General features: G+C 44.8%; 1 protein-coding gene across 2 annotated transcripts in view; it reads left to right on the forward strand.

The window, feature by feature from the left end:
* The window catches only part of SEZ6 (seizure related 6 homolog), a 955,889-nt gene that overhangs the window by 792,554 nt on the left and 138,640 nt on the right, over positions 1 to 24,695 (forward strand). For both annotated transcript variants that reach the window (XM_069761206.1, XM_069761204.1), the window contains exon 5: positions 16,265 to 16,450. In XM_069761206.1, the coding sequence (XP_069617307.1) occupies positions 16,265 to 16,450 (186 nt within the window). The remainder of the gene's footprint in view (positions 1 to 16,264; positions 16,451 to 24,695) is intronic.

Raw genomic sequence — 24,695 nt, forward strand, 5'->3', positions numbered from 1 at the left:
CCCACACAGTAGTATATACAGCACATCCCACACAGTAGTATACAGCACAGCCCACACAGTAATATACAGCACAGCCCACCAAGTAGTATATAGCACAGCCCACTGTTGTGAATTCTGTTGTCGGGCTCCCTCCTGTGGTCATGAATGGTACTTCGGCTGGTTCTGTCCATGGACTTCCTCTGGTGGGTGTTTCTGAGTTTCCTTCCACAGGTGACGAGGTTAATTCGTTAGCTGCTGCTCTATTTAACTCCACTTAGATCTTTGCTCCATGCCACCTGTCAATGTTCCAGTATTGGTCTAGTTCACTCCTGGATCGTTCTTGTGACCTGTCTTCCCATCAGAAGCTAAGTTCCAGCTTGTATTTATTTGGTTTGCTATTTTTCTGTCCAGCTTGCTATTTAATTTGTTGTCTTGCTTGCTGGAAGCTCTGGGACGCAGAGGGAGCGCCTCCGCACCGTGAGTCGGTGCGGAGGGTCTTTTTGCGCCCTCTGCGTGGTCTTTTTGTAGGTTTTTGTGCTGACCGCAAAGTAACCTTTCCTATCCTCAGTCTGTTCAGTAAGTCGGGCCTCACTTTGCTAAATCTATTTCATCTCTGTGTTTGTATTTTCATCTTTACTCACAGTCATTATATGTGGGGGGCTGCCTTTTCCTTTGGGGAATTTCTCTGAGGCAAGGTAGGCTTTATTTTTCTATCTTCAGGGCTAGCTAGTTTCTTAGGCTGTGCCAAGTTGCATAGGGAGCCAAAAAAAGAAAAACGGCTAACAAAAGCCGCAGCCAGCTCACCAACCAGACCATCAGATGTGGAGCACGAAAGTAAGTCCTGCCTGACCCGGGACTCCAAGCAGCAGCAGATCCAACCATGTATATACTCCAGATGAATGGTAAAAAAACATTTTTTTTACCATTCATCTGGAGCTGGAGTATATACATGGTTGGATTTGCATAGGGAGCGTTAGGCGCAATCCACGGCTATTTCTAGTGTGTTTGATAGGTTTAGGGATTGCGGTCAGCAGAGTTCCCACGTCCCAGAGCTCGTCCTTATTATCAGTAACTATCAGGTCATTCCGTGTGCTCCTGACCACCAGGTCATAACAGTACAGGTGGCCCAAAGTACTAATGCATCTCAATAGAGGGATAAGAGAAGTTCTGAGACCATTTTTTTTTCTTTGCAGTGTGTTTTGTCTCTCTTTTCCCCTTTACCTCTGGGTGGTTCAGGTCACTGGTGTAAACATGGACATTCAAGGTCTGTCCTCTTGGATGGATAATCTCACTACTAGGATACAAAACATTCAAGATTTTGTGGTTCAGAATCCGATGTCAGAGCCTAGGATTCCAATTCCTGATTTGTTTTTTGGTGATAGATCTAAGTTCTTGAATTTCAAAAATAATTGTAAATTGTTTCTTGCCTTGAAACCTCGCTCCTCAGGTGACCCTGTTCAACAAGTAAAGATCATTATTTCTTTGTTACGTGGTGACCCTCAAGACTGGGCATTTTCCCTTGCGCCAGGGGATCCGGCATTGCGTGATGTTGATGCGTTTTTCCTGGCGCTTGGATTGCTTTATGACGAACCTAATTCAGTGGATCAGGCAGAGAAAATCTTGCTGGCTCTGTGTCAGGGTCAGGATGAAGCGGAGATATATTGTCAGAAGTTTAGAAAGTGGTCTGTGCTCACTCAGTGGAATGAATGTGCCCTGGCAGCAATCTTCAGAAAGGGTCTCTCTGAAGCCCTTAAGGATGTCATGGTGGGGTTTCCCATGCCTGCTGGTCTGAATGAGTCTATGTCCTTGGCCATTCAGATCGATCGACGCTTGCGTGAGCGTAAAGCTGTGCACCATTTGGCGGTACTATCTGAGCATGGGCCTGAACCTATGCAATGTGATAGGACTTTGACCAGAGCTGAACGGCAAGAACACAGACGTCGGAATGGGCTATGTTTTTACTGTGGTGATTCCACTCATGCTATCTCCGATTGTCCTAAGCGCACTAAGCGGTTCGCTAGGTCTGCCACCATTGGTACGGTACAGTCTAAATTTCTATTGTCTGTTACTCTGATTTGCTCTTTGTCATCCTATTCTGTTATGGCATTTGTGGATTCAGGCGCTGCCCTGAATTTGATGGACTTGGAGTATGCTAGGCGCTGTGGTTTTTTCTTGGAGCCCTTGCAGTATCCTATTCCATTGAGAGGAATTGATGCTACGCCTTTGGCCAAGAATAAGCCTCAGTATTGGACCCAATTGACCATGTGCATGGCTCCTGCACATCAGGAGGATATCCGCTTTCTGGTGTTGCATAATCTGCATGATGTGGTCGTTTTGGGGTTGCCATGGCTACAGGTTCATAATCCAGTATTGGACTGGAAATCTATGTCTGTGTCCAGCTGGGGTTGCCAGGGGGTACATGGTGATGTTCCATTTTTGTCTATTTCATCTTCCACTCCTTCTGAAGTTCCAGAGTTTTTGTCGGATTATCGGGATGTATTTGATGAGCCCAAAGCCAGTGCCCTACCTCCTCATAGGGATTGTGATTGTGCAATTAATTTGATTCCTGGTAGTAAGTTTCCTAAGGGCCGATTGTTCAATTTATCTGTGCCAGAACACGCCGCTATGCGGAGTTATATAAAGGAATCCTTGGAGAAAGGCCATATTCGCCCGTCGTCATCACCGTTAGGAGCAGGGTTCTTTTTTGTGGCCAAGAAGGATGGTTCTTTGAGACCTTGTATTGATTACCGCCTTCTTAATAAAATTACAGTCAAATTTCAGTATCCTTTGCCGTTGCTGTCTGATTTGTTTGCTCGTATTAAAGGGGCTAGTTGGTTCACCAAGATAGATCTTCGAGGGGCGTATAATCTTGTGCGTATTAAACAAGGCGATGAATGGAAAACAGCATTTAATACGCCCGAGGGCCATTTTGAGTACCTGGTTATGCCATTCGGGCTTTCCAATGCTCCATCAGTATTTCAGTCCTTTATGCATGACATCTTCCGAGAGTACCTGGATAAATTCCTGATTGTGTATTTGGATGATATTTTGGTCTTTTCGGATGATTGGGAGTCTCATGTGAAGCAGGTCAGAATGGTGTTCCAGGTCCTTCGTGCGAATTCCTTGTTTGTGAAGGGGTCAAAGTGTCTCTTTGGAGTTCAGAAGGTTTCATTTTTGGGGTTCATTTTTTCCCCTTCTACTATCGAGATGGACCCTGTTAAAGTCCAGGCCATTTACGATTGGACTCAGCCGACATCTGTGAAGAGCCTGCAAAAGTTCCTGGGCTTTGCTAATTTTTATCGGCGCTTCATCGCTAATTTTTCTACTGTTGCTAAACCGTTGACTGATTTGACCAAGAAGGGTGCTGATGTGGTCAATTGGTCTTCTGCGGCTGTAGAGGCTTTTCAGGAGTTGAAGCGTCGTTTTTCTTCTGCCGCTGTGTTGTGCCAGCCAGATGTTTCGCTTCCGTTTCAGGTTGAGGTTGATGCTTCTGAGATTGGAGCAGGGGCTGTTTTGTCGCAAAGAAGTTCTGATGGCTCGGTGATGAAGCCATGTGCTTTCTTTTCTAGAAAGTTTTCGCCTGCTGAGCGTAACTATGATGTTGGTAATCGTGAATTGTTGGCCATGAAGTGGGCATTCGAGGAGTGGCGTCATTGGCTGGAAGGAGCCAAGCATCGCGTGGTGGTCTTGACAGATCACAAGAATTTGACTTATCTTGAGTCTGCCAAACGGTTGAATCCGAGACAGGCTCGATGGTCGTTATTTTTCTCCCGTTTTGATTTTGTGGTTTCGTACCTTCCGGGCTCTAAGAATGTGAAGGCTGATGCCCTGTCAAGGAGTTTTGTGCCTGACTCTCCGGGTGTTCCTGAGCCGGCGGGTATTCTCAAAGAGGGGGTAATTTTGTCTGCCATCTCCCCTGATTTGCGGCGGGTGCTGCAAAAATTTCAGGCTGATAGACCTGACCGTTGCCCAGCGGAGAAACTGTTTGTCCCTGATAGATGGACTAGTAGAGTTATCTCTGAGATTCATTGTTCAGTGTTGGCTGGGCATCCTGGAATCTTTGGTACCAGAGATTTGGTGGCTAGATCCTTCTGGTGGCCGTCTTTGTCGTGGGATGTGCGTTCTTTTGTGCAGTCCTGTGGGACTTGTGCTCGGGCTAAGCCCTGCTGTTCTCGTGCCAGTGGGTTGCTTTTGCCCTTGCCGGTCCCGATGAGGCCCTGGACGCATATTTCTATGGATTTTATTTCGGATCTCCCCGTCTCTCAAAAGATGTCGGTCATTTGGGTGGTTTGTGATCGCTTTTCTAAGATGGTCCATTTGGTACCTTTGTCTAAATTGCCTTCCTCCTCTGATTTGGTGCCATTATTTTTCCAGCATGTGGTTCGTTTACATGGTATCCCGGAGAACATCTTTTCTGACAGAGGTTCCCAGTTTGTTTCAAGGTTTTGGCGATCCTTTTGTGCTAGCATGGGCATTGATTTGTCTTTTTCCTCGGCTTTCTATCCTCAGACAAATGGCCAAACCGAACGAACTAATCAAACTTTGGAAACATATCTGAGATGCTTTGTTTCTGCTGATCAGGATGATTGGGTGTCCTTTTTGCCGTTGGCTGAGTTCGCCCTTAATAATCGGGCCAGCTCGGCTACTTTGGTTTCGCCGTTTTTCTGCAATTCTGGTTTCCATCCTCGTTTCTCTTCAGGGCAGGTTGAGTCTTCAGACTGTCCTGGTGTAGATACTGTGGTGGATAGGTTGCAGCAGATTTGGACTCATGTGGTGGACAATTTGACATTGTCCCAGGAGAAGGCTCAACGTTTCGCTAACCGCCGGCGCTGTGTGGGTCCCCGACTTCGTGTTGGGGATTTGGTTTGGTTGTCGTCTCGTTATGTTCCTATGAAGGTTTCCTCTCCTAAGTTTAAGCCTCGTTTCATTGGTCCGTATAAGATTTCTGAGGTTATCAATCCTGTGTCATTTCGTTTGGCCCTTCCTGCTTCTTTTGCCATCCATAATGTGTTCCATAGGTCGTTATTGCGGAGATACGTGGTGCCTGTGGTTCCATCCGTTGATCCTCCTGCCCCGGTGTTAGTTGAGGGGGAGTTGGAGTATGTGGTGGAGAAGATTTTGGATTCTCGTGTTTCGAGACGGAAACTCCAGTACCTGGTCAAGTGGAAGGGTTATGGTCAGGAAGATAATTCCTGGGTTTTTGCCTCTGATGTTCATGCTGCCGATCTGGTTCGTGCCTTTCATTTGGCTCATCCTGGTCGGCCTGGGGGCTCTGGTGAGGGTTCGGTGACCCCTCCTCAAGGAGGGGGTACTGTTGTGAATTCTGTTGTCGGGCTCCCTCCTGTGGTCATGAATGGTACTTCGGCTGGTTCTGTCCATGGACTTCCTCTGGTGGGTGTTTCTGAGTTTCCTTCCACAGGTGACAAGGTTAATTCGTTAGCTGCTGCTCTATTTAACTCCACTTAGATCTTTGCTCCATGCCTCCTGTCAATGTTCCAGTATTGGTCTAGTTCACTCCTGGATCGTTCTTGTGACCTGTCTTCCCATCAGAAGCTAAGTTCCAGCTTGTATTTCTTTGGTTTGCTATTTTTCTGTCCAGCTTGCTATTTAATTTGTTGTCTTGCTTGCTGGAAGCTCTGGGACGCAGAGGGAGCACCTCCGCACCGTGAGTCGGTGTGGAGGGTCTTCTTGCGCCCTCTGCGTGTTCTTTTTGTAGGTTTTTGTGCTGACCGCAAAGTAACCTTTCCTATCCTCGGTCTGTTCAGTAAGTCGGGCCTCACTTTGCTAAATCTATTTCATCTCTGTGTTTGTATTTTCATCTTTACTCACAGTCATTATATGTGGGGGGCTGCCTTTTCCTTTGGGGAATTTCTCTGAGGCAAGGTAGGCTTTATTTTTCTATCTTCAGGGCTAGCTAGTTTCTTAGACTGTGCCGAGTTGCATAGGGAGCGTTAGGCGCAATCCACGGCTATTTCTAGTGTGTTTGATAGGTTTATGGATTGCGGTCAGCAGAGTTCCCACGTCCCAGAGCTCGTCCTTATTATCAGTAACTATCAGGTCATTCCGTGTGCTCCTGACCACCAGGTCATAACAGCCCACACAGCAGTATACAGCACTGCCCACATAGTAGTATACAGCACAGCCCACACAGTAGTATACAGCACTTCCCACACAGTAGTATATAACAATGCCCACACAGTAGTATATAGCACTGCCCACACAGTATTTTACAGCACCACCCACATAGTACTATACAGCACAGCCCACATAGTAGTATACAGCACTGCCCACACAGTAGTATACAGCACTGCCCACACAGTAGTATACAGCACTGTGACTGCCCACATAGTAGTATACAGCACAGCCCACATTGTAGTATACAGCACAGCCCACTTAGTAGTGTACAGCACTGCCCACGTAGTATATAGCAGCCCACGTAGTATATAACACAGCCCACATAGTATATAACACAGCCCACGTAGTACATAGCAGAGCCCATGTAGTAAATAGCAGCCCACATAGTATATAACACAGCCCACGTAGTAAATAGCAGCCCACGTAGTAAATAGCAGCCCACATAGTATATAGCAGAGCCCACGTAGTAAATAGCAGCCCACGTAGTATATAGCAGAGCCCATGTAGTAAATAGCAGCCCACGTAGTATATAGCAGAGCCCATGTAGTAAATAGCAGCCCATGTAGTATATAGCAGAGCCCATGTAGTATATAGCAGCCCACATAGTATATAGCAGCCCATGTAGTAAATAGCAGCCCACGCAGTATATAGCAGAGCCCACGTTGTAAATAGCAGCCCACGCAGTATATAGCAGAGGCCATGTAGTATATAGCAGCCCACGTAGTATATAGCAGAGCCCATGTAGTAAATAGCAGCCCACGCAGTATATAGCAGAGCCCACGTAGTATATAGCAGCCCACGCAGTATATAGCAGAGCCCAAGTAGTAAATAGCAGCCCACATAGTATATAGCAGAGCCCATGTAGTAAATAGCAGCCCACGCAGTATATAGCAGAGCCCACGTAGTATATAGCAGAGCCCATGTAGTATATAGCAGCCCACGTAGTATATAGCAGAGCCCATGTAGTAAATAGCAGCCCACGCAGTATATAGCAGCCCACGTAGTATATAGCAGAGCCCATGTAGTAAATAGCAGCCCACGTAGTATATAGCAGAGCCCACGTAGTAAATAGCAGCTCACATAGTATATAGCAGAGCCCATGTAGTAAATAGCAGAGCCCACGTAGTATATAGCAGAGCCCATGTAGTAAATAGCAGCCCACGCAGTATATAGCAGAGCCCACGTAGTATATAGCAGCCCATGTAGTAAATAGCAGCCCACGCAGTATATAGCAGCCCACGTAGTATATAGCAGAGCCCATGTAGTAAATAGCAGCCCACGTAGTATATAGCAGAGCCCACGTAGTAAATAGCAGCCCACATAGTATATAGCAGAGCCCATGTAGTAAATAGCAGCCCACGCAGTATATAGCAGAGCCCACGTAGTATATAGCAGCCCATGTAGTAAATAGCAGCCCATGTAGTAAATAGCAGCCCATGTAGTAAATAGCAGCCCACGCAGTATATTGCTGCCCATACCTTGTCCTCCCAGCCAGGCTCTGCATCCCCCGGCCCCCGCAATCCTTTGCTCCAGGTGGCAGGTGCTGCACACTTCCTGTTTGGCAACACACGGCTCATTCTCCGGGCACTGGACGGTCGGAAGTCACTGCGTATCCACGGCGACACATTGTGGGCAGCTCTCCAGCTGCAAAAGTCCCAGAGCTCCGTGCTGCCTCCTCTGACTTCTAGCGTGCACCTCGGGCTGCAGATGCTTGCCTCAGGGGCTGCATGTTTGAGACCCCGGCAGAATTCCGCCGACGGGGAGCCTCCTCCTTGGACCACCGCATCAGGTGGCCTGCTGGCGCCCCCTTGTTGGCTGCGCCCGGGGCACATGCCCCAGCTGCCCCTCCCTGGATACGCCACTGCCTTTAATCCTATGCCTCTGCAGGTAACTTGGATCTCTGACAAATGAATTCCAACTTCTTAAAAGATCTATAAAGAATTAGTGCTGAATGCTGGTCTAAAAACAACATAATGTTGAAAAAAAAGTGGAGATTTATGGAGCGATTGATCATCTGCTGTTTTTTTAAAGCCACTTTTTAATTGTTTTATTTTTTGTCTTGCAGTATCCGTTGACATTTTTTTGTGACAATTTCTTCAAAATGGTGCACAAGGTTAATGAATTTTGTGCAAAGTCAAAAATACTCTTTTACTTTTCTCTTTAATCCCTTTCTGACATCAGAATAGTACACCGATTTCAGTCTCCTCCTGTTTGGTGCTGAGCCCGCACCATTCCAGGCACATGACAGCTGATTTGTACAGCCGGCATGTGCCTGCAACAGCTGCGGGTGGAATCGTGCGGCTGTTAACTAGTTAAATGCCACTGTCAGTCTCTGACAGCGGAATTTAACTCATGCTTACCAGAAGCACGTTTTAAATCCTGCCCATCGGTCACCCCGTCACATAATCTCGGGTCACCGATGGGTCAGCGTGACAACCAGAGGTCTGAAGCAGACCTCTATGGTTGTCATTGCCAGATTGCTATGAGCGCCACTCCGTGGTCAGCGCTCATAGCTAGTGAGCATTTCTGTTACACACAGGCGATCTGATCATCACCTGCATTTTGCAGAGGCGATCAGAGTAGTGCAGCTCCAAGACTTCAACTATTTAGGACATGCCATTAATGTCCAACTAGTGATCTTCAGGCGAAATGGGAACTGTCGATTGCAATACGTCATACTTAGGTTGCATTTGCTTATCAAATTCACCTATCCAAAAAAAGTGGGAGTGCATCTTTTTTCATCCTTCAGTTATTAAGTTGGGGTTTTTTGCAAACAAAATAAACAGATCAAACACTAGGGGATATGTACATGCACATGTTGCAGTTTTGCCCTGATTTTTTTTTTCCTGCTCAGATTTGTGACAAAACCTGAAAGATTTCCTAGTACCAGCAAAGTAAATGAGATTCCTGATATCGCAGGCACATGTTGTTTTTTTTCCTTGCAGATTTAAAGCTCCAGAATGTTAACTCATTCTGCAAATTTCACCCATAATAATGAGTGGGAAAAAATCTGCACCAAAAACTCATGAAAAAAAAAAAACTCATCAAAAACGTGAGAATTTTACTCAGCATTTTTTTCCTGCAAACACATCAGGATTTGCAGCACAATTTTCTGCACATTCCTTAATGGTAAAAATGGACAAATTGCTCAAAACCAGTAAAAAAAAATTCTGGACGTGTGAATGAGGCCTTATTCCTGGCAAATCAAACTGGGATTAAACTAAAATTATTCTGATGGGTTTGACGACTTTACTCCATAAACATTACGTACATTGCTAAATAACATACCAATGGTCTGCACCTGAGAGGGTTAACTCCTCAGAAATACAGATGTCGTGATCTCTGGTCTTCCAGCTATTATTGTTTGCATTACATAAGTTTCTGAAAAAAATAATTAGTTAAATAGTTATTACTAAGAAATGTTAGTCTGATCCCCAGGTCAAGTGGTTCCGCTAGACAAATGATCACAAGAGCGGCCTACTAGCGCAGTAACTGTGGACCATTGTCCTCTACTGCCATCTATTGGCCAAATAAGGTTCATCAGGTACCTAATAATCACTAAATTTCAGTCATGTAAGGAAGAAGAGCTCCACAACCTTTCTAGGCCGGGGAGTCACATACTAATATCACAGATGTTGAATTGCAATTTATTAAACATTCACTACTTATTATTAAAAATTAAATTACAGAGAATATAAAAGAAGAATACAGAATATTTCAGGATAAATCAATGGATTGACAAATAAAATGTCTCATAAAGTCATGGCATATTGGTGGAATATGCCAATACCTTATTTTCAGGACTGGTAAAGATCCCAATTATAAAGTGTTTGGTTCTAAATGGTCTGGATCACTTTAATAAAACTCTGCAGCAGTTCCCCGCACAGAAAGTGGTCAGGCCGCAGCAGTGCAAGGGAAAAGCCACGAAGGGGTGGAAGAGCAAAACTAGCACTATGTCATCTTCATTGTCGGACCTGTGAGCAGGGCGGGACTGACTGTGTGACTATTATGGGAAATGCCAGGTGGGCCTGTCCAACAATGGGCTGCTTGAGTGCAGCTCACCCGTGTCCTCAGAGCAAGGATGCCACCACTCACTCTGGCAGGGCACAGGCTGCTTCAGTCTGAGGGACCAAGTAGGGATTGTCATTATTGCCAAATTACTGTTACTGTATTGAGGCATAGAAGGGGGCACTGTTACTATGTGGAGATACAAAGAGGCACTATTACTATATGGTGGCATAGTGGGGAATTATTATTGTATGGAAGCAGTATTACTATATGGAGGTACAGAAAAGTACTTTTACCACATAGTAGGCAGCATTGCTATATTGAGGCACAGAGAGGGAACTATTACTATGTCGAGGCACAGAGGGGGCACATCACTATATGGTGGTTTAGAGGGGGGTACTACTGCTATATGGAGACACACTATTACTATGTGTAGGCAAAGAGGGGACACTATTACTATAAGGCGCTATAAACGGGGCACTATTGCTATATGGAGACACAGAGGGGGCACTATTACTATGTGTAGGCACAGAGGGGACACTATTGCTATAAGGCGCTATAGAGGGGACACTATTGCTTTATTGAGACATAGAGAGGACTCTATTGCTATGTGTAGGAACAGAGGGGGCACTATTACTATATGGAGGTATAGAGGGGGGTACTATTGCTATATGGAGACACAGAGGGGACACTTACTATGTGGAGACACAGAGAGGGCACTATTACTATGCGGAGGCACAGAGGTGGCACTATCACTATATAGTGGTATAGAGGGGGGCACTATTGCTATATGGAGACACAGAGGGGGCACTATTACATGGGTAGGTACAGAGGGGGGCACTATTACTATAAGGTGTTATAGAGGGGTGCATTATTGCTATATGGAGACACAGAGGGAACACTATAACTATGTGTAGGCACAGAGGGGGCACTATTACTATGTGTAGGCACAGAGGTGGCACTATCACTATAAGGTGGTATACATTGGGCACTATTGCTATATGGAGACACAGAGGGGCACTATTACTTTGTGTAGACACAGAAGGGGCACTATTACTATGTGTAGGCACAGATGGGGCACTATTACTATATGGAGGTATAGAGGTTGGCACTCCTGCTATATTGAGGCACAGAGGGGACACTATTACTATGTGGAGGCACAGAGGTGACTTTATCACTATATAGTGGTATAGAGGGGGCACTATTGCTATATGGAGACACAGAGGGGGCACTATTACTATGTGTAGGCACAGAGGGGGCATTATTACTATAAGGTGGTATAGAGGGGGCACTATTGCTATATGGAGATGAGTCGCCCCGTCAGGGCAGCGGGGTACTCGGTACCGGGTCCTGCGGTTTACAGGGGGATGTTACGGTGGCGACCCGGCCCGTGGCCATGGGTGCCCATGTAAAAGGGAAAGGTCTTTAAAGGGGAATAAAGTTTATGTTCGTGACACCACCTGTGGTATGTCAGTGGGGACCGACGCTGCTTTAAGGGGTCCTCTGAGGTGATGTTGTGACAGCTAGATGGTATAACTTCCCACAGGTGAAGTGTTTCCCCAGGGCTCCCTGTGTGTAGATGGAAGATGGTGAGGAGTGCAGTAAAGAATGAGGACACAAGGTTGCAGTCTCTTTACCTTGGTTTACTGAAGACTTCAGGCAGCCACAGTCCAGAGCACCAGATCACAGGGCAGGCAGTGTCCGGCCGGCTTGAAGGCAAGTTAGGAGTCCCCTTTCCCAGGTGGAAATCAAAAGCCTTCCTTTAGCGCAGTGATGGTGTAGTCCCTTACTGCTTAAAGCTACCCATAAGGTCCTCACAGATGTTATCTCTCTCTCTCTCTCTCCCCTGGATAGGATAAGATATAACCTGTATGACTGGTGATTTGAGGCTGTTTATAGGGACTCTAGCACGCCCCGGACTCTGAGGGGTGCCACCGTGCCTCCTGGGTGTTAGGTCGGACAGGTAACGTAAAGTTCAGCTGTCCTGCCAGTCTCTGATGTAAGTCGTAGAGGGCCTTACGATCCTCGGTGCTCCGGCTACCAGTTTCTGCACCTCAGAAGGAGGGAGCCTGCTCGGGGCTGGTCTCCCCCTGATGTTCTCTCCTGTGCTTTTGCTCTCCTGCACACTCTCTGCAATCAATTCGGCTTTCTGAATGTCTCTTTCCAGGAACTGCTGCACTGGGGCTACACAGCTCCGTAAAACCTTCTGCTACCTCAGACTGATCCAGTCCGTCTCCTGGCAAGTACTGTTCTAACTGTCCCTACAGACTACCAGTTATATATTTATGGGGAGTCACCTAGCAAGTAGGATCAAAAGCTCCCCCTGGTGGCCTGGAGTGTGAATGTGTTCCATGTTTGTGGTACCTGCTTACAGTTATCCCTTCTTGCCTTCAAGCATAACATCACTCTCCCCGTGAGGAAAGCAATGCTACTGTGATGACCAGGACCCTGGGGCACCACAGAGACACAGAGGGGTCACTTTGACTATGTGTAGGCACAGAGGGGGCACTATTACTATATGGAGGTATAGAGGGTAGCACTTTTGCTATATTGAGGCACAGAGGGGACACTGTTACTATGTGGAGGCACAGAGGTGGCGTATTGCTACTGCATAGAGGTACAGAGGGGACACTTATCACATAGAGGCACAGAGGGGACGCTATTAGTATGTGGAGGCACAGAGAGGAGAGATCCTATCAAAATGGCAATACTTTATAAAAATGGTGGAAAAAAATGTTTCTGCTAAAACATTTTTTACCTTGGTGTCACCTGCCAATGATATGGTTCGGCTACTTCCAAATTTAAATATTGCTTTAGCATCCCAGGAAAATGCAGTGTAGTGAAATAAATAATATTTAATAATCTAATTTTACCCAATATTACCTAAAAATAATCACTTTTATTCTTACCCATGCTTTCAAAGATGATCATGATGATTAATATTTATTATGCCAATCCTCCCCATTCTCCCCTATGTGACCTATGTTACATGAGCAATCACAAATTCGAGATTGCTAGAAAATTTAATTACATTCGATATGCAATCACAAGTTTTGCATACTACGCTATTGGCAATGATCATAAATGTGATCTCAGGTCACCCCTTGTATATAATTGAAACAGATGTTCACAATTGTGCACATGTATAATTTATAGATAATCTACATAAAAAATTAGGTAACGAAATTGAATTACTTATAGTTCGTGGTCGTGTGCAGTGATTGCCTGAAACAATATTTAATCTATGAGATTCACATTGTGTTTGATCCAATGGAAATATTTACTTATATCCATACACAGTGCTCAGCTAAACTGAGTACACCCCTTTTGAAGTTAAGATTTTAATCCATATCTCACTGAACACAGAGCAATTTCCACAATTTTGACAAGACTGAGTTCCATAGAACTTTTTTTAACCCAGAAGATGAAAGTAAGGTTAATAATATTACTTTCAATGTAAAATCCTCACTTTTACTCAAACTAGTTTATGCACAAATGAGTACACCCCATATCTAAAAAAAACTACTATGTCTAGTATTTTCTATGACCTCTATGATTTTTAATGATGGCACCAAGTCTTCTAGGCATGGAATAAAGAAGTTGCAGACATATTGCAACATCTAATTTTTCCATTCTCCAAAAACAACCTCTTTTAGAACCGGGATGAAGGATGGAGAGGGATGCTCAACTTGTCTCTTCAGAATTACATGAAGGTGTTTGATTGGGTTCAGATCATGAGACCCTTGGCCGCTGAATCACCTTCTTCAGAAATGCAACAATGGCCTTAGATATGTGTTTTGGATCATTGTCATGTTGGAAAACTGCACATCTACCAAGTGCACAGAGTGATGACAGCATCTTCTCTATCAATATAAAGCAATATGTCTGAGAATTAATGTTGCCATCAATGAAATGTAGCTCCCCGACATCAGCATCACTCATGCAGTCCCACATAAGTACACTACCACCACCATGTTTCACTGTAGGCACCATACATTTTCTTTTGTACTCCTCACCTTTGTGATTCCATACAGTTTTGAAGCCATAAGTTCCAAAAACATTTATCTTGGTCCCATCACTCCAGAGTATACAGTCCCCGTAATCTTCATATTTTTCACCATGTAAAAATTACATGGCAGTATGATTCTTCGTGTTAGTACCATCACAAAAATATCTGAGTTTTTACATATTAATCACTAAAAAAAATTCAGAACTTAAAAAATCCTTGGTTTGTGTCACCATTTTCATAATTCCATATCTTTTTTACTTTTTCATGCATGGTCCTATATGGAGATTTAATCTTTGTGTGGTGAGAGAATGTTTTTCATTAATATCATTGTGGGGTAACTATGATGTTTTGATCACTTTTTATTGTACTTTTATGGGGGAAGAATTGAGCTTGAAAAATGTCAATTCTGGTGCTTTTTTCCTCTTTAAGGAAATTTGTTAATTAATTTTACATTTTCAAAAATGGGAAGCAGGCATACCAAATAGGTTTCGTTTGCTTTATTTATTTTTATTTTTGAACTGGGAAAAGTTGAGGTGTGACTTAAACGTATTTTTTTCATATTGTTTTAAAACATTTTTAATTCATTTTTACTTTATTTTTTAACTGTCAATGAACAATGGAAAGAATTTACAGTAATATTTAAATTGTCAATCAGCAGCGATCACAGCTAGGTCTTGTCACTGTAGTTAGAGATCAGACGTTAAAAGGAGTTAGTGAACAAATTGTGCACTGCCGACAGAATTGAGACATATATCCCAGTTTGGTACAGTAAGGTGGTGGTTTATTTCTACGCGTTTCGAAATATATAGTTACTTCTTCTTCGGGAACAAACACTTGTATCAATCCATATGCAACTGTTGTTAGAGAGAGATACTGGCAGTATAACACAGCTGGCACCTGCTTTGTGTGAAGCATGCTCAGGTTGGGAGCCCGCAACAGACATAGGACACACCAGTATATCCTATCTCGGCAGAGGATAGCAAACTTTGCCATATGGCTTAAGATATTTAGCCAAACCAGGGATTCTTACCACTTCCCAATGGAGGGCAGGGTACTCGCTTCATGGGTAAAAGGCAATTGATGGAGGTCTTGGGGGTACTTGAACTCCTGTGTCAAGCACTGTCCCATCAGGTCCAACTCAGGTGTCATGCACTGTCTCATCAGGTCGGCACCGAATATAACATGGTGTATCAGTTTTTCCTAGAGTGTTATAACAAATAGACAATGGCAGTGCAGTAATATAACATGGCAGAATGCTTGCTGTGTTTGGCTTTTTATGAGCTTAGCAGCCGCTATTCCTCGTAACTTAGTTTCCTCTGAAATGCAGGGAAGACCCAGAAATATATCCTCGTATAATAAATTTATTGCTTCTTCCTCTAGAAGTGTAAGTAAAAAATTCATCAGTCTGGTTCTCATTATAGGTACATGTGTTGTCTCCCGAGTTGCATTCTTGCTTAGTTTAGTACACTCCACAGATATAATAAAGAGAAATATATCACTGGGAGGCAATTAGTGAGTGAATAACGCTCCACATTTACTCTGCGTTCCTCGCCAATCCCTGCGTGACATCTCTTCCCCTTTTGGTATCTGTTGTGCTTTGTGCCACGGACACAGAGGAAATATTTTATGGGTCCCATTAGGAAAGCAGCACGGCTAATTTATCAAGCTGGGAGTTAATGAGTGGTGCCAAGCACCCAGTCCAGGAAATCCATCGTAAGATGGAGATGGGGCATTATAACTTTATTTCAGCTAATCCATCACTCGAGCAGGAGAACCTTTGAGCTACACAATCGTTGTAATCTTCAGCGCTGTTTGTGATACGTGGATGATTTTGGATTAGCCCAAAATAATCCCTTATGGACAAATAAAGTGCAGGGATTCTTTCAGACATTTATTGTTACCAAACATTTGTAGGTACAGTAGATATATTTTTGAAGAACAAATACAATGGGAAACTCTTTCGTATTAGAAGTAATGTGATATACTACTGCTAATATTCCTTCTGGATTATTTGTATTAAAACTCTAGCATTTAACGTAATCACAGAATGTAAAGGGGCCATCATATAAACTTAGATTTCCAAACAATGAGTGCACTTTGAGGTTTTTCTAACAGAGTTCTATCTCTTTGCAGCCTATGTCCTTAGCTGTGGATTCCCTCGAAGACCTGCCTATGGGGACGTATCCATCACCAGTTTGCACCCAGGAGGAGAAGCATATTTCTACTGTAACACAGGCTACCAATTACATGGTCCACATGTCTTAACCTGTCTCAATGCAACACGGCCATTCTGGAGTAATCGTGCTCCTCAATGTATAGGTAAGAAATGTCAAAGATAAAGTGAACATAGTGCCAAAAAGTATGTACCCCTACTCATTTATCATAACTCCATATCATTACAGTGGATATAATTGGTCTACGTACCCCTGTTAAACTGTTATGTAGAAAAAAAAACATACCAAGAAGAATCACTTCAGAAGAACCTTTTCCACCTTTAATGCCACCCATAATCTGTGCAATTCAATTAAAAAAATAACTGAAATCTTTTCAGATGGAAAACTTAATCCCTTCAACCCCAAGCCTGTTTTCACCTTCATAACAAGGCCAATTTTTACAATTCTAACCACTGTCACTTATGAGGTAATAACTCTGAAACGATTCAACGGATTCCACTGATTCTGAGGTTATTTTTTTCATGACATATTGTATTTCATGATAGCGGTAAAATTTGTTCGATGTAAGGCATTTATTTGTGAAAGAAATAAAAAATTGGGGGAAAATTTGGAAAATTTTGCACCATTTGACTTTTTGAACGCAAAATTAGCTGGAATCATTACTTTATGCCATGTAGCGTTTGGACAGCCACTGATGAGCTTAAACAGTGGAAACCCCCCCCCCCCAACAAGTGACCCCATTTTGGAAACTAGACCCCTCAAGGAATGTATCTAGATGAGTGGTGAGCATCTTGAACCTCCAGGTGCTTCACAGAAATTTATAACGTCGAGCTGTTAAAATGAAGAATCAAAATTTTCCCACAAAAATATTATTTTAGCCCCAATTTTTTATTTTCACTAGGATAACAGGAGAAATTGCAACATACAATTTGTTGAGCAATTTCTCCTGAGAATATCCCATATGTGGTCAAAAATTAGTTTTGAGGCACAGTGCAAAGCTCAGAAGGGAAGAAATGACAAACTGGAGTTCAGATTTTGCTGGGATGGTTTGAGGGTGCCATATCACATTGGCAGAGCCTCTGAGGTGCCAGAACAGCAGAAACTCCCCATAGGTGATGTAATTTTACAAACTACAACTCACAATGAATTCATCTAGGAGTGCAGTGTGCATGTTGACACCACATAGCCCTCACAGAAATTTATACTATTGGGCGGTGAAGAAAGAACAATTACATTTTTACCGCTAAAATGTTGTTTTAGCCCTAAATTTGTAATGTTTTTAAGGGCGCATAGGAAAAAATGGTTTGTTTTGCAATTTCTACTGAGTACGCCAATAGCTTACATGTAAATTGGGAACTACTTTTGACGCACATTAAAAAACTCAGAAGGAAAGGAGTGCTATAATTTAGTGTAGATTTTACTGTACTGGTTTCCGGGAGCCATGACCTCCCTGTGAGAGCCTCTGAGGTGCCAAAACAGCATAATCCCCTATAAGTGACCCAATTTTACAAACTATACATATTGACATCACAGGGGTGTCACAGAATTTTATACCACTGGACAATGAAGAAAAAATAATAAAATTTTTACAGTCAGGGATTGATATAGTTCTACAGTATATACTCGAGTATAAGCCAAGATTTTCAGCCCATTTTTTTTAGGCTGAAAGTGTCCCTCTCGGCTTATACTCGAGTCACCCCCACGGTCTGTCTCCCCTCTCCCCTCTCACTCGGTCCGTCTTTCTTTCCCTGGGGTGTTTCTTACCCCCTCCTTCACTGCAGCAGCGGTTGAGCAGTGCGATAATGGCATGTATTGAGGCCCAGAGGTAGCAGCGTGCCAGTAACCTATGGAGCAAGCGGTAGTGGCGGAGCAGCACCATCCTGTCATGTATGGAGTCCCGGAGGTAGCAGCGTGCCGGTAATGTATGGAGCAGCAGTAGCAGTCATATAGGCAAGCAATAGCCATATGGCAGGTGGAGGTTGCGGCGGCCCTTTATTTTCAGTGCCGCATACTTTACTTCTGGTGACATCACGAATATTCATAAGGCATAATGAGCAGACCCAGAAGTGAAATGTGCGCAGTGAAAATACAGGCTGCCCGCCGTCTCCACCTGCTGAATGGCTACTGCTTGCCTCCAGGACTGCTACTGCTGCTCCATACGTTACCGGCATTCTGCTACCTCTGGGACTCCATACATGACAGGATGTCACTGCTCCGCCACCGCCGCTGCTGCTGTGTAGAAGTGGGTAAGAAACAACCCTGTGGGATACTCACAGACCGACGGGGAGAGGGGAGACTCGTCGCCACCGCTGCTGTGTAGAAGTGGGTAAGAAACACCCCTGTGGGAGACTCGTGGACTGACAGGGAGAGGGGAGACTTGCAGACCCAGTAGCTGCTGCATCTCCCCCCTCGTCGTATACTCAAGTCAATAAGTTTTTCTGGTTTTTGAAGTAAAATTTGCTACCTCGGCTTATAGTCAGGTGGGCTTATACTCGAGTATATACAGCATTTAGAATTTATATACAGCAGTAACTTTACCATAATTGAAAGTAACACTAAACAATTATGCAAATCAACATTAAAACAAATAAGAATAAGTTTGGAATAGCACAGAAACCTTTCACTATAGAACTTTAATGTTCCTTTCACAAAGGTGGCTCGCCCAATCATAGGAGTCACCACGTAAGTTCTCACTGCAGTTCGGGCCCCAGCAAAGGTCACTGGGTTTTCCCGCTAGGCCGCATGTCTCTTTTAGATGTAGTTGGGCCTCCCATGCACCAACTGCCCCCTCCCAACCTGTTGTCCTAATTCTAATCTTGCTTTGCAAAAAAGAAAAAAAAAAGAGCATGAACCGCACATCCCAAAATCATACGTTGATCTAAAGCCGCTATGCAAAAATTAATATAACTGAATATGAGGTTTTCAGTTTAACATTCTGATCAGACTGTATGAAGCCCACTGCCACTTCACGGCAAACCTCGTAGTGGGTCCTATCGCCCTAACGGAGCAGAGCCGTGCGGCGCCCACTGCCACAGCGTCCATGCACCAGCAGGGCGGACGGCCTGTTGCCCCACAGCACCCATGCTGAGAGACTGAGGCCCCATGACTCCAGACCGCGCCGCCCCACCAGCACAAAGCCACGGCAACAATGGCCGCCACACAGCACCAACACCAAAATGAAAGGAGCACTTAAACTCACCTTCCTACAGCTCTTCAGTGAGAGCCAAACTGGGCTAGACCCTTAACAGTGGGGGCAGTGGGCTTCATACAGTCTGATCAGAATGTTAAACTGAAAACCTCATATTCAGTTATATTAATTTTTGCCTAGCGGCTTTAGATCAATGTATGATTTTGGGATGTGCGGTTCATGCTCTTTTTTTTTTCCTAATTCTAATCTACCCCGGTACCACAGGTTATAGCTGGAAGTGACTGCCCTTCTTACTCGCGTTGTTCCTCTGCAATTAATATTATTATTATTTATTGTTATAGTGCTATTTATTCCATGGCGCTTTACATGTGAGGAGGGGTATACATAATAAAAACAAGTACAATAATCTTAAACAATACAAATCATAACTGGTACAGGAGGAGAGAGGACCCTGCCCGCAAAGGCTCACAATCTACAAGAGACGGGTGAGAATACAGTAGGCGAGGGTAGAGCTGGTCATGCAGTGGTTTGGTCGATCGGTGGTTACTGCAGGTTATAGGCTTGTCGGAAGAGGTAGGTCTTCAGGCTCTTTTTGAAGGTTTCGATGGTAGGTGAGAGTCTGATATGTTGTGGTAGAGAGTTCCAGAGTAGGGGTGATGCGCGAGAGAAATCTTGTATGCGATTGTGGGAAGAGGAGATAAGAGGGGAATAGAGAAGGAGATCTTGTGAGGATCAGAGGTTTCGTGCAGGAAAGTACCGGGAGACGAGGTCACAGATGTATGGAGGAGACAAGTTGTGGATGGCTTTGTATATCATGGTTAGGGTTTTGTACTGGAGTCTCTGGGCAATGGGGAGCCAGTGAAAGGATTGACAGAGGGGAGAAGCTGGGGAATAGCGGGGGGACAGATGGATTAGTCGGGCAGCAGAGTTTAGAATAGATTGGAGGGGTGCGAGAGTGTTCGAGGGGAGGCCACAGAGCAAGAGGTTGCAGTAGTCAAGGCGAGAGATGATGAGGGCATGGACTAGGGTTTTTGTAGATTCTTGGTTGAGGAATGAACGGATTCGTGAAATATTTTTGAGTTGAAGTCGGCAGGAAGTGGAAAGGGCTTGGATATGTGGTTTGAAGGAGAGATCAGCGTCAACGATTACCCCGAGGCAGCGAGCTTGTGGGACTGGGGAGAGTGGGCAGCCATTTACTGTAATGGATAGGTTCGTTGGGGGGGTCACGTGAGATGGGGGAAAGATGATGAATTCTGTTTTGTCCATGTTAAGTTTCAGAAATCTAGCGGAGAAGAAGGATGAAATAGTGGACAGAGATTGAGGGACTCTGGTTAGTAGGGAGGTGATATCTGGTCCAGAGATGTAGATCTGTGTGTCATCAGCATAGAGATGATACTGAAAGCCATGAGATTCTACGAGCTGTCCCAGGCCAAAGGTGTAAATGGAGAAGAGCAGGGGCCTTAGGACTGAACCTTGTGGGACTCCGACAGATAGGGGGCGAGGTGAGGAGGTGGTGTGTGAGTGGGAGACACTGAATGTCCGGTCTGTTAGGTATGATGACATCCAGGATAGGGCCAAGTCTGTGATGCCAAGGGATGAGAGGGGCTGTAATAATAGGGAATGGTCCACTGTGTCAAAGGCAGCCGACAGGTGCAGGAGGAGGAGGACAGAGTAGTGTCGCTTGCTCTTGGCGGTTAAGAGGTAATTGGTGACCTTAGTAAGGGCAGTTTCAGTGGAGTGGTGTGACCGGAAGCCAGATTGTAAGCGGTCAAAGAGGGAGCAAGAAGAGAGATGGGAGGACAGTTCAAGGTAGACATGTTGTTCCAGTAGCTTGGAGGCATAGGGGAGAAGTGATATAGGGCGATAGCTAGATACAGAGGATGGGTCAAAAGAGGGCTTTTTGAGGATAGGTGTGATGGAGGCATGTTTAAAGCTTGAGGGGAAAACACCAGTTGTTAGTGATAGGTTGAAGAGATGGGTTAGGGTTGGGATGAAGACTGTTGTGAGGTTTGTGATGAAGTGGGATGGGATCGGGTCAAGTGCACAGGTGGTGAGATGTGATCTTGAGAGTAGAGTGGAGAGTCGATCTTCTGTAATGGTGGAGAAGTTGGTTTTGGAGGTGGAGGGCTGGGAAGTCGGGAGGAAGGGCTCTGGGGGTTGTTGACCAAAACTGTCTCTGATGTTATCAATCTTCTGCTTGAAAAATGAGGCAAAGTCTTCAGCTGAGATGAATGGGGAGGGAGGAGGTGCTGGGGGACGGAGGAGAGAATTGAAGGTGTTGAATAACTGTTTAGGGTTGTGAGACAGGGAGGATATGAGAGATGAGAAGTAGGTTTGTTTAGCTGTGGCGAGTGTGATCTTGAAAGTAATGAGGGACTGTTTGAATGCGATGAAGTGCTCGTTGAAGTGGGATCTTTTCCATCTGCGCTCAGCAGCCCTGGAAGCTCGCCTCAGTTCTTTGGTCAGGCTGGTGTGCCAGGGCTGTCTGTTGATTTTGTGAGCTTTGGTACGTGTAAGTGGGGCAGCAGATTCCAAAGCTGCAGCTATTGTGGTGTTATATAGAGCATCAGCGTCATCCGCATTGTGTAAGGAACTTATATCTGTGAGAGGGAGGAGGGACTCAGAGAATGAGTGTAGGCCAAGGTGTTTAAGATTTCTGCGATGGTGTGAAAGTTTGTGGGGTGGGGATTGTAAACATGGAGTGGAGAGGGAAGAGAATGTGAGAAGGTTGTGGTCAGAGAGGAAGAGGTGAGTTAGAGAGGTTAGATAGGGAGCAGAGGCGGGTGAAGATGAGGTCCAGTGTGTGGCCATCTTTGCTGGTGGCTGTAGAAGACCATTGAGTAAGGCCGAAGGAGGAAGTGAGAGATAGAAGTTTAGTGGCAGCTGAGAGGGAAGTGTCAATAGGGATGTTGAAGTCGCCCATGATGATAGTAGGGATGTCCGCGGAAAGGAAATGAAGTAGCCAGGTGGTGAAGTGTTCAAAGAAGGTGGTAGCTGGCCCTGGGGGGCGGTAAATGACAGCCAGTTGAGGTTGGAGGGGGAGTAGATGCGCACAGAGTGCACCTCAAAGGAAGGGAGGGTAACAGAGGTTGGCAGTGGGATTGGGGTGAAGGAGCAGGTATCTGACAGGAGAAAACCAACTCCTCCGCCATGTTTGCTGCTGGGGCGGGGTGTGTGAGAAAGGTGGAAGCCACCATACGAAAGTGCAGCAGAAGAGGCTGCTTCAGAAGGGATGAGCCAGGTTTCAGTGATGGCGAGGAAGGAAAGTTTGGTAGTAACAAAAAGATCATGGATGTAGGAAAGCTTGTTGCAGACAGAGCGAGCGTTCCACAGAGCTCCTGTTGGTTTCGACTGGGGAAGCGGGGGCTGGGTGAATGGGTATAAGGTTAGAGAGGTTACAGAAGGTTGTGATAGAGCGTGAATGGGAGGTAGAAATGACTGTGGGAATGTGGTGAGGAGGACCAGGATTTGGAGAGATATCACCAGCAGTGAGAAAGAGCAGAGAAAGTGTTAGCAGGTGGGAGCAGGAGAGGGCATGAGGGGGCTGTCTGTGTTTGGAGACAGAGGATTGTATGTTAAGGAACAGTTTTGAGGAGGAGGTGAGGTGGATGGGGAGGACTGAAGAACAGATGAACAGTTCTTTACTAGGAGTAGGGATTAGGGGAGTTTGCAGAGCAATTGCAGGCATGCCTCTCCTGTCTCAGTCTCACGGATCTTCTCGGCTTGACCATAGGCGGAAGTCTCTTAGGCTTGGGGTGCAGAGGACTAGGCCTCATCTCTTGACAGGTCCTGAACTTGAACTTGAAATTCTCCTGAGGGGAATCCAGACCTTGTACCTAGCAGCAGGGTCGGTAAACATAAAGCTTAACCTTTAATATGTATATAAAATAAACACATTACTAACAATGCATAATAGGACAACAGTGCAAAATTATACAGTGCCAGTGCTCAAAACCAAACCGTGCTGGAGTAAAAAACTGGTTCAATCTCACCCCAAGCAGGTTTTCCTCAATTCCAGTCATATGGACTTACTTCAGGATTAAAGGATCCGTTACATTTAGGGTCATGTAACATACTCAAGGGGACAGCACTAGGGAGAAAATGTGTATTATAATTATAACTCTGTGTCGTGCCCCTGCATTGCTGCCGCCCTTACAAGGGTGGTACCCTAGTGGTCAAGCTGTCAATAGATTACCCCTTGGGTCATGTAAGCACCCCAATGCATTTCTCCCACCATTTGGGGGGTTCATCAGGGGGTTCAAAGAAACCAAATAGCAATGCCTCACAAAGCTAACTACATTTAGTTCATGTAGCCTCAAAGAACTGACAGATATGTGTCAGCTACCCTATCATGACCCATGGCACTTTACAATATTGCACTGTTGTCCTATTATGCATTGTTAGTAATGTGTTTATGTTATGTACATTATTTAAGGTTAAGTTTTATGTTTACCGACCCTGCTGCTAGGTACATTTTGTTTTTGGGCATTTGCTGAGGGTCAGATCACTTCTGGCGTACGGCTTGCTTTGACGAATCCAGACCTTGCCTGGTGATAAATGGCACCTTGGTAATATAGACTTCCCACTGAGGCCTGTCGCACTCGTCTTAGTGGCGTCTCTTTGCTTTGCTCTCTTCCCTAGGTCAAATCTGCCTGTGATTTGTGGCCCAGGGCTTTTATATGAAGGAAGTCCTTCCTGTAAGTTACCCGATCATTGCCAGCACTCGAAGTCGCTCAACCTGTAAATTTTTCAACAAAATTTGGTCCGTTTGATTTTGCCTGGCCAGCAGATGGCAGTCTCTACTCATTAACGGTCCATCCTGCAAGGGCTCTTCAGGGATTTTACTGATCCTTATTACACTTGGATGTTTTTCTTTGTAAGAAAATACTTCTGTCTTGCCATCCTATCCCACAGACCAGACATATGAAGAATATAAGAGATTGTTGTCAATGTACACAACCAGTACTTGCCAAAACTCCTGCAGCTCCTTTCATGTTGCTGTGGGTCTTTTGGAAGCTTCTCGGACCAACTTTATTGTCTTTTCACGATTTTTGAGCGGCATTCAGTTCTAGGTAATATCACTGTTGCAAACATAACAGCAAATGTTTACTGTTGTGCCAAATTTAGACCACTTTTTTATAACGGTCTTCATAGTGTTCCATGGTATAGCTAATGCCTTGGAAAACTTTTTGTTTCCTTTTCCTGATAGCTTTCAACCATGAGATCCCTTTGCTGTGTTGTT

Source organism: Ranitomeya imitator, chromosome 3, assembly GCF_032444005.1.
Source record: "Ranitomeya imitator isolate aRanImi1 chromosome 3, aRanImi1.pri, whole genome shotgun sequence".
In the NCBI taxonomy this organism is placed as follows: domain Eukaryota; kingdom Metazoa; phylum Chordata; class Amphibia; order Anura; family Dendrobatidae; genus Ranitomeya; species Ranitomeya imitator.